The 14,785-nt window shown below is 50.1% G+C and overlaps 7 protein-coding genes across 7 annotated transcripts; 4 read left to right on the forward strand and 3 right to left on the reverse strand.

Annotated features, from left to right (window-relative positions):
- Positions 1-715: 715 nt before the first annotated feature.
- On the forward strand, positions 716-5,225 carry VTP21DRAFT_842 (uncharacterized protein; the record flags this gene model as incomplete). The annotated part of the gene is made up of 3 exons (XM_069399268.1): positions 716-3,725; positions 3,810-3,975; positions 4,061-5,225. 3 exons carry the CDS (start codon positions 716-718, stop codon positions 5,223-5,225), a joined length of 4,341 nt encoding a protein of 1,446 aa, XP_069251731.1.
- A 651-nt stretch (positions 5,226-5,876) lies between these two features.
- On the forward strand, positions 5,877-6,625 carry VTP21DRAFT_843 (uncharacterized protein; the record flags this gene model as incomplete). The annotated part of the gene is made up of 4 exons (XM_069399279.1): positions 5,877-6,078; positions 6,216-6,288; positions 6,364-6,485; positions 6,549-6,625. The coding sequence occupies 4 exons, from the start codon at positions 5,877-5,879 to the stop codon at positions 6,623-6,625; spliced, it is 474 nt and encodes a 157-aa protein (XP_069251732.1).
- Positions 6,626-6,768: 143 nt separating this feature from the next.
- On the reverse strand, positions 6,769-7,343 carry VTP21DRAFT_844 (uncharacterized protein; the record flags this gene model as incomplete). The annotated part of the gene is made up of 3 exons (XM_069399290.1): positions 6,769-7,011; positions 7,082-7,150; positions 7,221-7,343. The coding sequence occupies 3 exons, from the start codon at positions 7,341-7,343 to the stop codon at positions 6,769-6,771; spliced, it is 435 nt and encodes a 144-aa protein (XP_069251733.1).
- Positions 7,344-7,488: 145 nt separating this feature from the next.
- Positions 7,489-9,342, forward strand: VTP21DRAFT_845 (uncharacterized protein; the record flags this gene model as incomplete). Its single annotated transcript, XM_069399301.1, has 6 exons — positions 7,489-7,758; positions 7,824-7,964; positions 8,027-8,293; positions 8,365-8,828; positions 8,909-9,084; positions 9,152-9,342. The coding sequence occupies 6 exons, from the start codon at positions 7,489-7,491 to the stop codon at positions 9,340-9,342; spliced, it is 1,509 nt and encodes a 502-aa protein (XP_069251734.1).
- A 475-nt stretch (positions 9,343-9,817) lies between these two features.
- Positions 9,818-11,015, reverse strand: VTP21DRAFT_846 (uncharacterized protein; the record flags this gene model as incomplete). The annotated part of the gene is made up of 3 exons (XM_069399312.1): positions 9,818-9,917; positions 9,991-10,660; positions 10,736-11,015. 3 exons carry the CDS (start codon positions 11,013-11,015, stop codon positions 9,818-9,820), a joined length of 1,050 nt encoding a protein of 349 aa, XP_069251735.1.
- A 216-nt stretch (positions 11,016-11,231) lies between these two features.
- On the reverse strand, positions 11,232-12,025 carry VTP21DRAFT_847 (60S ribosomal protein uL22; the record flags this gene model as incomplete). Its single annotated transcript, XM_069399323.1, has 4 exons — positions 11,232-11,420; positions 11,504-11,557; positions 11,628-11,896; positions 11,986-12,025. 4 exons carry the CDS (start codon positions 12,023-12,025, stop codon positions 11,232-11,234), a joined length of 552 nt encoding a protein of 183 aa, XP_069251736.1.
- Positions 12,026-12,492: 467 nt separating this feature from the next.
- VTP21DRAFT_848 (uncharacterized protein) lies at positions 12,493-14,785 on the forward strand (the record flags this gene model as incomplete). Its single annotated transcript, XM_069399334.1, has 8 exons — positions 12,493-12,530; positions 12,637-12,756; positions 12,823-12,875; positions 12,965-13,129; positions 13,197-13,452; positions 13,515-14,183; positions 14,245-14,425; positions 14,492-14,785. The coding sequence occupies 8 exons, from the start codon at positions 12,493-12,495 to the stop codon at positions 14,783-14,785; spliced, it is 1,776 nt and encodes a 591-aa protein (XP_069251737.1).

Here is a 14,785-nt window from a genome sequence, read left to right on the forward strand (position 1 = left end):
AGGGAAATATAGCCAAGCTTATCACCTGGCAGGAGGGCGGGCCAGCACAGAGGTAGACTGGGGATTCGATTTTCGCAGCTTGCTAATGTTTGCCATGCCACAAAGCCTTCCCGAAAGAGAAACTGCGGAACTTAGCGATCGCTGAGTTTCTTGTCATCAAATAGGAAAATGAATTTAATTAGCAAACGTCACCTCGAATTGGATTGCAAAACCTTTTGTATAGGTGTCAGAAGTTGTTCTTCCTCCCTATACTGCTGCCTCCCTATCCTCTTTTCCCCCCTAAGTTTCGGTCCCCCCCCCCCCCTTTTCACTCCGCGCACTTTCTCCCTTCTAATCTTTTCCAACTCCCTTCCGCCATTTCGATTGTGTGTGGGTTGAAGGTGTTGCATCGGCTTGTTTATGGGTTCCTTTCGCCAGTGTTCTATCGTTTCCAAAACAATATTTCCAATTCCTCACTCCACATCTCAACTTTTCCATTTTCTAATCAAAGTTTCATCTTCAAATTCCCATTTTTTCGTTCTCTCCTTCTGACCTCATTTGCTCTAGCCCTGTTCCCCTATTCTTTCACCATTGCCCCATCTCAATCTTGCTTAGTCAAGCCCACCTCCATTGGCCCCCTCTCCTCCTAGACCCCTTGCATCCCCACTCTCGGCAAGAAGACGATTGGTAAAGAGAGCAGGCCTCTAGCGTCCATCGAACACAACACATCGCTAGCATGCTGGATCTTCGCCAGTTCTCCATACGCGAATCCACATCTGCACGCAGTTATGGCCCATCGCTACAGCATCTTCACAGCGACCCATCAGCATCTCCCCCTAACACTCCAACCCATCCAACCGGCATCGGCTCTTCAACAGTATCATCCCTAATGTCTTCTTCCGCAATGACAAACGGCTCCTCCTACCCCTCCACCACCAACTCCCGCTCGCATACCGCCATGCCCGCGGTCGGTTCAACCCTTCATCCGCAGGGTGCACGCGGCGAGAACAACCCCTCCCCGCCCCTTACCCCAACCATTCAAACTGCCGAATTTGTGCAGGCCCTACACGACTACTCGCCGCAGCAGCCGGTTGATCCAAACTCAATGTGTCTCTCGTTTCGGCGGGGCCAGATCTTGAAGGTGCTTGGGCGAGATACCTCTGGTTGGTGGGATGGAGAGGTCGACGGACGGCGGGGATGGTTTCCAAGCAATTACGTGGGGATGATTGGGTGCACGAATGGGATGGAAGAGAATCAAACTCCCTCTGGCAGTGTAAGTAATCCGCTCTTTCTTCCTGCAGACCAAGTCGACACTTGTCTAATGTCTTCTCGATTCTTTTTCACTTCTGATATGGATGGACAGAATTCAAATGCATCGACTCCAAAACTCACCGACAAAAAGAAGTCCGACGAAAACATGTCCTCTGATCGCACTAGCGTGGCCCTATCCAGCTCCACCGACGCTCCCTCCCCCACCGCCTCTGCCCCCACGGCCGGGAGCACGAACTGGGATTCCCTGGCAAATGAAGTCGTCCACAGCGTATCCCTTCTCGTCACCGCCGTCAAGCTTGGCATCTTCTCCCAGCTCCAACTGCTTGTGCGGCAGGTGATCGGGGCAGTACGAGCGCTCCTGGATGGAGCCGGGGCCGTCAAAGGCACTAGCCAAGTTTTAAAACAATTCCCTGCGCTCGGCAAAGAGCGCAAGCAGCTTATGGACGCACTCGGATCACTGGTGGTGCTCTGCCGCACTATTGTGGCCGCCGCTGACAACTCGCCGGCTCCGCTGGAGAAGGTGGAGAAGGCGGCCTCGCAGGTGATCGATAGCGTCAAAGCATTTGTTGCGTCCGCCAAAAATGTTCCGGTGAATAAGAAACAACCGCAGCCACAACCGCAACTGCAACCGCAACCGCAATCGCAATCGCAACCGCAGTCGCAGTCGCAGTCACAGCAGCAACAACAGCAACAGCAACAAACACCGCCGTTGTCTAGCTCTTCGGTCGAAGAGAGCGGCCAGAGTGGAGAAAAGGGGGATCGAAGATCCAATCTCTCCACGGCATCGAGTAATTCCTCGCGGCCCATTTCCAGCACCTTTGACGCCAACGCCCCCGCTTATTCCACGAAGAACATCCTCTCCGAGCACCACGATAAAATCCTTTCCCATATCGCCACCCTTATTATTCACGTGCGTACCTCGCTCAGAGATCCGGCGTCGGCGGCTGAAATGATCCAGCTCACTCGCGACACGGTCAACCATGTGCGTGGCCTACTCGCCGTGGTGGAGAACGTCATATCCCTTCTCGGCCTCGAGCGGCGTGTTCGTGATCCTGCCCACCGCTCCGTGCTTGCCTCGAGAGACGCCCTCTATTCCGCCGTGACAAATTTGGTGACGGCCGCGCGAGCAAGCTCCTTCAGCACGGTAGAAGCCAGCAAGAAGCGCAGCAGCGAAACGGGCTCTGAAAACTCGTATGCGGCCGAGTCGGCGGCCGGATCGGATACCGAGGAGGACCAGGATGAGGCAGAGGAACAGGACGAGCGCGACCATCTCCTGACGAGTTGCACCGGGGTGGTGCGCGCCGTCGGCGAGGTGGTTGCGGCCACGGCAGCATGCTTGGATCCGCCCGCGTCCGGCGAACGACCCGGTTCCCCCGGGAGTGTCATGGGTGACAGCATCCGGGGCTCCGTGGGGAGCGAGCTTGGAAAGGAGCAACACGGCGGAGCAAAACCGCAAACTGGATTGCGACGGAAACATACCCTCAGCTTCCTCGGGCGGAAGGCCACCAGTTTAAATTGCTTGCACGAGAGGTACCTCCGGGACGCTTCCATGTTGGACGCAAAGAAATCCACGTCCGATACAACCGGCCTCGGCATCGTCATTTCGAATCGAAATTTCAGGAGAAGCCAGAGCGACTCGGCCGAAGACCCAGCTATCACCTCCATCGCCACCACCACCACCACCACCACCACCACCACTTCTTCCTCCTCCGCCGCCTCCACCTCCACCACTACCTCATCCAACACGGCCTCGTCTGCCACATCAATAAGCTCGAGTGGGCAACCTAGTCCTACTGTCGAGGAGCCGGCCACTCCAACAAGACCCTCGACCCCCGGGTCGCCTTCCCTACGTCGATCGCCTAAGATCAATCGAATGTCGAACGTCAACCCCCCGTCCATCCGCACTCGCTCATTCAGCCTGAGTGGTACGGCCACGGCCGATTCCGAGAAACGGATGCGAATGACTCGGGCTGGGGCTACTCCTGCAGCCTCGGCGGCCCCCGCCTTGGCCACGCAAGAACGCCCCCCGCCTCTACCCTCCTCCGCACGGCAAGCCGGTAATCGTTCGCCGAAATCGTACCACCGGGACAGTAAGTCTCGACGTGCCGAGGAGCACAGCTTCAGCATTCAACCCCCTCCTCCCCCCAACTCAGTCGACCGCCGCCAGTCCCAGCCCACTCCCGCCGTCTCGCACAACGCCATTAAGATGCGAAGCCCCCTCACTCCCACCGAAATGACACCTCCCGCGTATCCCATGATGCGCGCCTACTCCGACATGTCGGCCTCTGAGACCCATTTATTGAAGGCCGCCCATGCAAGAAGTAGTATCGCCGGTGAGCGGGCTGAATCTAATCCCAACTGGTTCCTACAGCATCAGCATGAGAAAGATGTGATGTTCAATGCGGAAGGGCAGATATACGCTGGGAGTCTGGAGGCTCTTGTGGAGCGCTTGACGCTGCACGACGCTCGGCCAGGTACGATCTGGTTTTGCACCTATTCCTTTGCATGGTTCTCTGGACTAACCTATCTGTTTCCATTTTACCATCGACTGTGAACAGATCCTCTTTATACCGATGCCTTCATGCTCACCTTCCGCCTCTTCACTACGCCCACCAAATTTGCAGACCAGTTGTTGGAGCGATTTCTTATTCAGCCGCCCGGGCATTTATCCACTGAGGAGCTGAAAACTTGGAAACAGCGCGTTTTGGTCCCTGTTCGGTTAAGGTGACTACCCAGATAGATCTGGTACACTTGTCCAGTACTAACCCTCCCCCCTCCACTCTTCTCCCTTTCCCTCTGGTTTCTCTAGAGTGTATAATATTTTCAAGACCTGGCTGGAATCCTATTGGGAAGCGAAGCAAGACCATGAGGTCTTGGCTCGCGTCAGCGAGTGGGCCAACGGTCTCGCCGGCGCAGAGGGTTTGCCTTCCAGCGCGAATGTCCGCATGGCCGAACTTATTCGCAAGAAGCAGGAAAATCTCCAAACCCTGCGGCAGCGTTTTACCATGTCTCGCCGCATGTCCGTCGACCGGATGGACACCCCCCCTCTCTTCACGCGCATGAACAGCGGAGGCAAGGACACGGACGACGAGCCCCCACCCCCCGTGATTAGCAAGTCCCTCGCGAATGCCTTGCGAGAGGACCGGTCGGGCATCGCCCTCGTCGATTTTGAGGCGCTCGAGCTAGCGCGTCAGCTGACGGTGCTGGAGAGCAAGGTGTACTGCGGCATCCGACCCAACGAGCTGGTGGGCCGCGAGTTCTCCCGCGGCGAGTCCAATGTGCGCCAGATGACGCAGCTGAGCACGGGCATCACCGCCTTTGTCGCCGCCAGTGTGGTGAGCGAGGATGATGTGCGGAAGCGTGCCGCCCTGCTCAAGTTCTGGATCAAGGTTGGAGAGCGCCTCATGACCCTGAACAACTTCAACTCGCTGATGGCGGTGGTGTGCGCGCTGAACTCATCGACCCTCGGCCGCCTGCGCAAGACCTGGGAGCTCGTCTCCGCAAAGCATCGCGCTATTCTTGAGCAGCTTCGCAAGGCGACCGATCACTCGCGCAACCACGCCGAATACCGCTCGCGCCTGAAAAATCTCGTGCCGCCGTGCCTCCCCTTCCTGGGGGTGTATCTCTCCGACCTCACCTTCATCCACGAGGGAAACCCGGCGTACCGGGCCTCCCCCCATACCCAACGCCAACTCATCAACTTCGACAAGTACATGAAGACGGCACGCATTGTGCAGGAGGTTCAGCGCTTCCAGCGGCCGTATCCACTGGTGGAACTTGCCGAGGTCCAGACCTACCTTTGGGAGCAGATCGAGGCGGCCAGATCCAGGGACGAGATGGATTTGTACCGCCGAAGCCTGGTGATCGAGCCCCGAGAGGAGCAGCAGCACGAGGGGCAGGAGCACGTCGCCATCACCAAAGGCCTCTCGGATCTGCTACGATTCAACGGGGGGGCCCGCAAGGGCTCCCAATAGTACCCTGCTCGCCTCCTTTGTTTTTGGGTCGCCCACGCGTCCCTCAAAAATTCTTCATGGTTCTCTTTGCATTTTTCTTTTCTTCCTTTTTCTCCCCTCTACTTTATTCCTCCCCTCCCCCTCTCCCCTACTTTCGTTTTTTTTTTCATGTTTGTTTATTTCTTCGTTCGCTTATACATAACTTATAAGATAGTGTAAAAATTGGCTATGTTTTATTATTCTTATTATTCTTATTATTCTTATTGCCTTCTACTATTCTATACGGATCGCTTTTGCTAATCTATCTGTACATTTCCTTCGTCATTAGTCGTCTTTCAAGGGGTCATGTGATAAAAGAGCTTTCCTTGTTTTATATTCACACCTATGTCATCCACCTAGTTAATGGAGAGGCAAGATAATGAGTATGGTATGTCATAAAATGGATAAGCAATCCAATAAAATGATCATGGAATAAAACCGTGCTTCCAAAACGATCTTATACGGCCATGATGTAACCCTGGGTGGAGTCAGGAGAAGAGCCAAGGGAGGCTTAGGGATAGGTTGTTGCTTCGCTCGAATTTTCCGAGGATTTCTTTCAACCTAACCTAGACTCTCGGGAGGTGCCACCATTTCAGAGAAAGCGCAAGTCTCGCTTAATAGCGGAGCGATTCAATGCAACGCGGCTTGCTTCGGTATTTTCTCCTCCATCAGACGCGCCGACATTTTCCAACCCATTTTCGTAGGATGAGCAGTCAGTTCCAGAAATCAGATGCAGAGTGGCAAGCCATTCTCACTCCAGAACAATTCCGCATTCTGCGGTTGAAAGGAACCGAGCCAGCAGGCAGTGGCGAATACAACAAATTCAACAAAAAAGGTAGGGGATAAGGGGGAGAGAAGAAAACAGATCGAGAAAATGAGAGAGAGAGTATGGGAATGCGTGTTTGTGCATGTCGAAGAACATCTGGATTTGCAAAAGAATTTTCTAAATCCATCAACTGCTCTGCTTTCCAGGTGTGTACGGGTGTGCGGGTTGTGGAACGCCTCTATATACATCGAGCACGAAGTTTGATAGCGGCTGTGGATGGTAAATAGCTCAGTGTTTCATGTTGGCTCGAATCTTTGGTATTCAACCAGGAATTCCTAATTCATAATTGTAAAGGCCGGCATTCTTCGACTGCATTCCCGGCGCTGTCAATCGCCATGAAGATCGATCGTATGGAATGAATCGCATAGAGATCACTTGTGCTGCCTGTGGCGGGCATCTTGGCCACGTCTTTAAAGGTGCTGTGGAGGCAGGATCTTCTATTGTCCTAGCTCTTGACTGAAATATTCTGTATCTTATAGGAGAAGGCTTCAAAACCCCCACCGACGAACGCCATTGTGTGAATAGTATCAGTCTGAAGTTCCATGAAGACAAATAGTCGTATCATTGAGGCGAAGATTTGCTTCCCCCTTTTCTAAAATACATTGAACCAATACATTGATACGTGTTTAAATTTATTATTATATTTTTAAATGGCTGTGTGTAAACTATTTACAAATTTATTTAACTCTCTCCCTCTGGTCACGAATGCTCTCCCGGAACCGTGTATTGCTCTGGCACAAAATAATATGCGTTTTCCATGTCGGCAATGGCCATTTCAAGCTCGTCCCGTATGGAGCTTAATCGCGATTTGATATGAGATTTCTTGGCGCTCAGCGCCTCGACACGTTTCTGGGCAGAGTTGACCCAGGTGTGTGTATCGTTCAGGAGGAATGATTGCTTGAGTTCGGCAATGAGAGAGAGAAGCGATTCGACCGAATTCACCTAACAATGGGGAAGAGAAGTTGTGAAGGAATATGGCTTAGAAGAGTAGACGTTTTGAAAAAATAGTTACAATGCTTGCTGCACGGCACTCTACTTGGTACGCCTCTTGGGAGATTTTGAATCTGTCCTTATTCTCGATCTAGACACAACAAATAAGCGAACAAGAGTTACTAAGGCTTGCGCAGTAAGATGGTGGGGAATGGAGTTACCCCTGAAACGCGAATGATATCCGCAAATGCCTCGGCCAGCTGATCTACATTCTCATCGATGCGTTTGTGGTAGCTCTCTTCCACGAGATTCTTTTGCGATGAGATCTGCTTTGGAGCCTGCATTTCTGCCCAGCACTGTAAGAGAGAGATCTATTTCTCTTCGCACCTCTATTCAAAGAACATCGCTGCTGTGCCACTTTATATTAATTTGAAATATCACTTTGGTCAAAGTTGATCTGAAAATCAGTCAACTGAATCCTCTACCAACATGTCCCTCGCCGACGAGCTTTTGGCCGATCTTGATTCTTTCGAAGAGGAAGCTCAGGGAGCGGAGGGCTATGATGAGGGGTACGATCACATGGAATCGGAACAGATCGCTGCCAATGGAGATCGAATGGACGAAGATCAGCCAGAAGCTGACGTTAACATGGAGCACTCATCGCACGAGGAAATCGAGCAAATGATGCTTGCCAAGGTCAACGACGTAAAGTCCGTTGCCAAGTTGTTAGGGAGTAAGAGCTTTAAAGAGGTGCTAAAGGTAAGATTCTGCGCTTTGTCTACCCTGATCCTAAGCTCCTACTGATCTCCCCTTAATTCCTTTAGAAAATCGAACATTATAAAGCAGAACAGCGCAACGTCACGCACATAAGCGGGCCGGTGGAGGAGGATCCAGAGTACAAGCTAATCGTGCAAGCAAACGAATTAACAGTGAACATTGACCACGAAATTGCACTCGTACACAAGGTAATTGTCTCCTTCCTCTAAAAGCTTGGGTTGTAAGGCTTTATTCACCATTTCTCCTACAGTTCATTCGTGATCACTACGCATCCAAATTCCCGGAACTTGAGGGGTTGGTGACCAACCCGATCGAATATGCCCGAACCGTCAGAGCAATCAAAAACGAAAGTGACTTGGCGTCGATTGACCTCCACTCCATTCTTCCCCCCTCTACCGTCATGATCGTCTCAGTGACCGCAACTACCACAAATGGCATCCCCTTGTCAGAGGAGCAACTGAAAATTGTAATCGAGGCATGTGACATGCTCCTTGCTTTAGACGCTGCAAAACAAATGGTAGAACGCCTCACCTTATTTTCCATCTCCTTCTTGTAGTGGTGACCTCTTTATTTTTTTTGGACATACAGATTATGGAATACGTCGCATCTCGCATGTCTCTTATCGCCCCCAACTTGACAGCGGTCGTCGGCAGCACTACGGCTGCCCGACTTCTAGGTGCAGCCGGAGGGCTCACGGCGCTCACCAAGATGCCAGCATGCAATGTGCAAGTTCTTGGAGCACAGAAGAAAGTCTCGACTGGCTTCTCAAGTGTGACCATGAAACAGCATGCCGGCTTCATTTACTACTCCGAGATTTGCATGCAGGCACCCCCCGATTTGCGGATGAAAATGCAGAAGATGTTGGCCGCCAAGTGTGTACTTGCTGCACGGATTGATCGCGTTCACGAGAGCAAGAACGGTGCCCAGGGGCGTAAAATGCGCGAGGACATCGAGCAAAAATTGGAGAAGTTGACAGAGCCTCCGCCCAAAAAAGATGTCAAAGCTCTTCCGGTACCAGACGAGGGACCAAGAAAAAGGAGAGGTGGTAGAAGGCAAGTGTCTGATTCTGGATGAGCTTTATTTTTTTTTATTGCGTTGAGCACATGCTGAGCCTTCTCATTTCCTTTCTTAGGGTCCGGAAACAGAAGGAAGCATACGCGATGACCGATCTACGGAGAGCACAGAACCGGATGGCCTTTGGAGTGGCCGAGGATGAAGCTTCCGCTTTCGAAGATAGCAAGGGACTTGGGCTTATTGGAAATCAAGTGGGCAAAATCAGGGGATCAGGAATTGATCTGCGAACCAAAGGTGATTATTTCTCTCCTTTCCTTACGCCTACTACACGAATATTGACTGACGATGTGTTTTACTATAGCCAAAGTTCCCAAGAAAAAGCAGTGGACCTCCTCCAGCAATGTATCTGGCCTCTCCACCTCCATCACCTTTACCCCTGTGCAGGGAATGGAGTTCGTGGATCCTACCGCCGCAGCCGAGAAAATAAAGAAGGCCAACGACCGATACTTTAGCGGCGGATCCTATTTAAAGGTGGGGAAAAAGCCGGAGTAGTTTTGTATATTTCATCTTATTTTTTCTACTGTCTCCTTTTCTCTCAAACTATGTAATCGAGTCTTTTTCTTTTGTTATTTTTCAAAACATTTCCAAATATGACCACCGCCATTTAGTCAATTCTCTCACCAAACTCTCAATACATCGAGCCAAAGCCGTTTGACATTATTTCAGCCCACAAATCCTGCAAAATTCGGGAAAAATAGAGTAAGCCCAAACAATTTAAGGTTTATTTATCTCGGGTAGATTTCGCGAGATTCTTCGGCTCCTCTTGAGTTAAACCAACTCTAGTTAATCCTGGCAAATGATCAAGGATAAGAAATGATGTTAAATAATACTCCATAAATGGTGATAGAATAGGCGAGTGGAAAGAAATGAAAAAATTCGTATTGGGTTAGGGCGGACGTATTACAGATATGAGAACCCGAAGAGGAAGAAGGGAAGAGCGGGAAAGAGAGGGAAAAGGGCCTGACGGTCACGAACGCTGTTTATAATGGACTTCAGAGCATTGTCGTAGCCTCTCGGCCGCCTGCTCTGCAGTCAAGTCACGCTGAGGTTCAGCCAGCATTTCATATCTATCATTTACACAATGAAAAAATAACATTAAGTATAATACTCAGAAAAATGAAGTTCTCTGGTATAGCTTACCCAACAAGGAATTTTCGCACGGTAGGACTTCGAAGCAGAGGCGGATAAAAGTGAGCGTGCAAGTGACATTCCTCATGAACGTTACCATCGACAGGCGCCTGGTGAAAGCCCATCGAGTATGGGAATGAGCATTCGAACAAGTTGTCATATCGAACGGTCACTTTCTTCATTATTTTTGCCAGGTCGGCTTTTTCGCTGTCCGACAAATCTGCCAAGCTGCCGGCATGTCGTTTAGCGAGAACGAGGGTTTCAAACGGCCAAACGGCCCAGAACGGCACCACGGCTACAAAATGCGACGTCTCACAGATAACTCGTTCTCTGCGCTCGAGTTCCTGGCGCGTGTAATCGCAGAGCAAGCAAGCCCCGCTCTTTGCTTGGCGATAGTTGAGAAGAGCTGCGATTTCTTTTGCAGGCTCCTCAGGTATATTGTCTTGGCACCATGCTTGGCAGTGTGGATGAGGATTGGAGCATCCCATGGAGGCCCCTTTGTTTTCAAAAATCTGAACGTGAGCTATAGCTGGGTTGGCTTTGGCGGCTTGATACAATTCGGTCCATGTTTGAATGATGCGCGTAATAGCGCTAGTAGGAAGCTCCGCAAGTGTTAGATTGTGTTTTGGAGTGAAGCAGATCACTTTGCACTCCCCCCGGGTACTCTGGACGCGAAAGAGATCTAGAAGAAGCCCCCCGCCAAAGATAAGCAATTCAGTGAAGCTAAATCGACTTGAAGATTGCTTTCATTATTTACCGTCATTATTGATATTGCTATCCGGCTGGTCGGCCTTAAGGGCCGAGAAATCATTGGTAAACACAAAAGTATCCTCATATATCGGGTTGTTGCTGCCATTGGCTCTCGAATTACCAGGGCAAAGGTAGCAGCCAGAGTCGTACTCCGGCAGCTTGTCCTCGTTTAGAACCTCACGTTGTCCCAGCCAAGGCCGCTGTGTACGGTGAGGAGACACCAGTACCCATGTATTGGTGAGGGGATTGTAGCGGCGATGCGAGTGCTGTGTAAATTCAAATGACATTGCTTTAGGCCGAAAATGATGCAGAGGTGCAGACCCCTTCGGTTGGACAAATAAAAATGCACTCTCAAGTGGATGCACAGTCACGGAACACGTGTGTTAAGTGCGGTCTGGATGTTTGATCTTGTATATATTTTATTTTCAGAAAGCAACTCAAAAAACATAAAGAGGAGAAGAGAAGAGAGTAGGAGACGGGGCGAGATTAAAGGACAGGAGGCATTACGCGCGGGCCCTGAGACGGGAGGCACGGGCAAGCTGTCTTGCGTTGAGCTTGGTAACCTTCTTGTCATCTGCCCGCTCCACTGTTGCATCCTCCTCTGCGACAATAATCTCGATGTGCGAGGGCGAGCTCTGATAGGGGTTGATGCGACCATGAGCACGGTAGGTGCGGCGGCGCATTTTAGGAGCCTAAAAAAGAGAGAAAATCCGGGAATCAATTAATGCCGCTCGTCTTGCAGGAAGTCGTAGAGCCAAGTGCTAGAACCACGTACCTGGTTGACTTGGATGTGTTTAATGACCAAGGAGTCAACATTCAATCCCTTTGACTGAAGAAGAGCCAGATTAATACAAGTTCTCTACAAAAACAGGATCTTTTATCACGCAAAATCAAATTACCTCAGCATTAGCCTCGGCATTCTTCAAGAGACCCTCCACAAACTCGCAGGACTTCACAGGCCAACGTCCTTGGGTTGTGCCGAATTCTTTGGCCTGGGCGGTACGTCCAACACCACCGTTGAACCGGCGGAAGGGGATCGCACGCTTGTGGTCCTTCACCGCGGTGAGGTACGCCAGCGCCTTCTTCAAGTTCATGCCCGAGATGGCAGCGGCAACTTCGCGAGTGTTCTTGAAGTGGACGCGGAGGTAAGAGCCCCGAGCTTTGGCGACTACAAAAACAAATAACAGGATGCGTTAAGTATTTTGATCACGTTTCTGGTGGATCAAGTGATGGGAAAAAAAATGAAAAGAAATTTACTCTTGGCGGGGTTAGCCGGAGTAGCAGCGTATCTGACCATGGCGATCTATCAATTTTGGGAAATTTAATAATGATTAGCGCAAGGTTCAGTCAATTGATCATGTTGCATCCATTATGAGATCCAAAAATGGTTCATTCCTCCAACAATTATTACGATCCAACCCATCTATCCATCCATCCTCAACGATCCATCCATATGCACTCCTTTATCTAAAAAACAAAAGCGCTGATCCTTACATGATAGGGGAAGGGTGCGCACTAAAAGGAAGAGAGAAAGAATCTTCACTATCCACCAACTCGAATTTACAGAACCATGCGAATTTCAGAAGAGTATAGCTTCTGATACCGACAGTCACCCAAGTGTGGGGTCTGATGTGGCTCACTTTTGACTCGAGCAGGGATGGCAACCATTGATTTTTCAGTGTTATTGTTAACTTCCCACTATACCACTAATCCCTCTTTATTCCCCTCCCCCTCCATCTTTTTGGTCGAATTCAGTCCAGGAGCATGTCTAAATATGCTGCAAAGGGTGCTTTGCGCACAGTGTATGTCTTCATGCGTTGGATTTCATTATTTCATCTAGCATCCATGACTTTTAGTTTATGGATGATTATCTCAAGTTTGTGAGTCTAATTTGGTTCATTAATTTAGGAAGAACTATACAAAAGGATATTCGAATATCCAGTCCAAAGTGCGCGAGGCAACCTCAAATGATCCATGGGGGCCATCCGGCACATTGATGAATGAGATCGCACAGGCAACTTATCACAAGTACGTTTAGCAGATTTGTTCTTTTTCGGGAGAGGGGGGACTCTAATTATCATTTATTTTTTTCAGACACTTGTTCATGGAGGTGATGGAGATAATAGATAAACGCCTTAACGATAAGGGTAGATTTATTTCCAATTTTCCTTCGAATGTTCTATACAGAATATCAATTGTTGAATTTACCGACTTAATCCAAACTTTCCATTCTTAGGTAAAAACTGGAGGCACGTATTCAAAGCCTTGATGTTGCTCGATTACTGTCTACACGTTGGTTCGGAATCGGTGATTGCGTATGCTCGCGAAAATTTGTACGTTATTAAGACACTAAAGGAATTTCAGTATTTGGACGAGCGAGGCAAGGATGTTGGCGCTAATAGTAACTATCGCACATGACTGCCATTAAATTCCCGATATTTATTCCTCTTTTTCTCCGCCTACGTTAGTCCGCCAAAAAGCAAAAGAAATAACCAACCTTCTTCAGGACGAATCTCGTCTCCAGGAAGAACGCCGTGCGCGTATCGGTATGCATGACCGGCTTGCCAGCGGGACTGACATACAATGGGGCGAGGATGCTGGTAATAGCCGTAGTACACCACTATACGAGCGGCCAGGTTATTTGGACGATGACCGCGAGCTCCAACGGGCAATAGAAGAGAGTAAGCGGATGGCCCAGGAGCACGAAAACCAGATAATGGAAAGGTAAATATGATCTCTTGAACTGCAAACACTCTGGCTCTAATTTTGCTAACGATGCTAAACAGCGAGCAGCAGCTCAAGCAAGCATTGGAGGAGAGTGAACGCGAAGCTAAAGAACAAGAGCTATTACGCTTGAGACAGCAACAGCAGGAGCAACAACGACTCCATTTAGATTTGCTTGGACAGTCCACCAATTTTGCACACCAGCCGCAGCAGCAACAACCCCAGCAGCTGGGCTTTGACTTCTTCGATCCACTATCTTCAACCAATACCAGCACGCAGCCAAGCGGTTTTGGTGCAGGTAATTTTGTGGGTGGAAATTTCCAGCAGCCTTTTGCCCAGCAACAGCAACCGATTTCGCCTTTCTCTCAGCAAAACATTTTCCCTACCTCACCCGCTATGCCCCCCCTTCAGCCCATCACCTCAGCATCCAATAATCCCTTCGGGAATGTCAGCAGTTCTAGTGGATTTCCTGGTGCTGCTTCCACGATGTATGGCAATTTGGCGGCAAATGGAAGCAGTTCTCTTAATACCCAGTCTATGAATAGCTCTATTGGTTTGTCCGGAATTCCTTCTCCTTCTAGGTCCCCTCTGCCTCAATCACTCTCGCTGCAGCAGCAGCAGCAGGAGATTGCAAAGGAAGATGATAAGTACGCAAAGCTTTCAGCGTTGCTAGGGAGCAGAGGAGATGGGGTAGATACGTTCGGAAATGTTGGAAATTTGCGCGTTCCTTAGTATGTTTAACCTGTACACAAGTATTGATACCCTATGCACATGCTAATTATTATATTACAGCGGATCCGGGTTCAGCTCTAGTGTGCCTTACTATCCGGATAATTCCCAAACGGCATCCAATCCGTTTGGCGGAGCCAACTCCGGCAACACAGCTCCAACAGCCAATGTTGATCTATTGGGATCAAACGGCGCTTTCGGTGGAGGACTCCAGAACCCGCAGCAGCCTTTTGGAGCCTCGCAGGTATGAATGCTATACCTTTCACGTTTTTAGCTACTTGAAGACTAAAGCTTCCATATTGCACACTAGGTGTATTCCCCAGCCATGTCTCCTGTGAGCCCCACTCTCTCCTCTTCTTCTGCGTTCGGCAACAGTCAGCTCTTCTCCCAACAACAGGCCAACCGCAATCCATTCCAGACTGCACCCGCTCAAACGCAGGTGTCCAATAACCCATGGGCCTCGGGTTCTGCAAATGGCGGCGGAAAGAGCCTGAATGATTTGTATTTGGAGCAGCAGAGGCAAAAGCAGCAAGGTCAGTTCGGGGGACAACAAATGACGGGACAGCAGACTTTCACTGGGCAGTCACCGGCGTGGTTTTCGTGA

This window comes from Calcarisporiella thermophila, assembly GCF_041956535.1.
Source record: "Calcarisporiella thermophila strain CBS 279.70 unplaced genomic scaffold VTP21scaffold_10, whole genome shotgun sequence".
NCBI classification, from domain to species: domain Eukaryota; kingdom Fungi; phylum Calcarisporiellomycota; class Calcarisporiellomycetes; order Calcarisporiellales; family Calcarisporiellaceae; genus Calcarisporiella; species Calcarisporiella thermophila.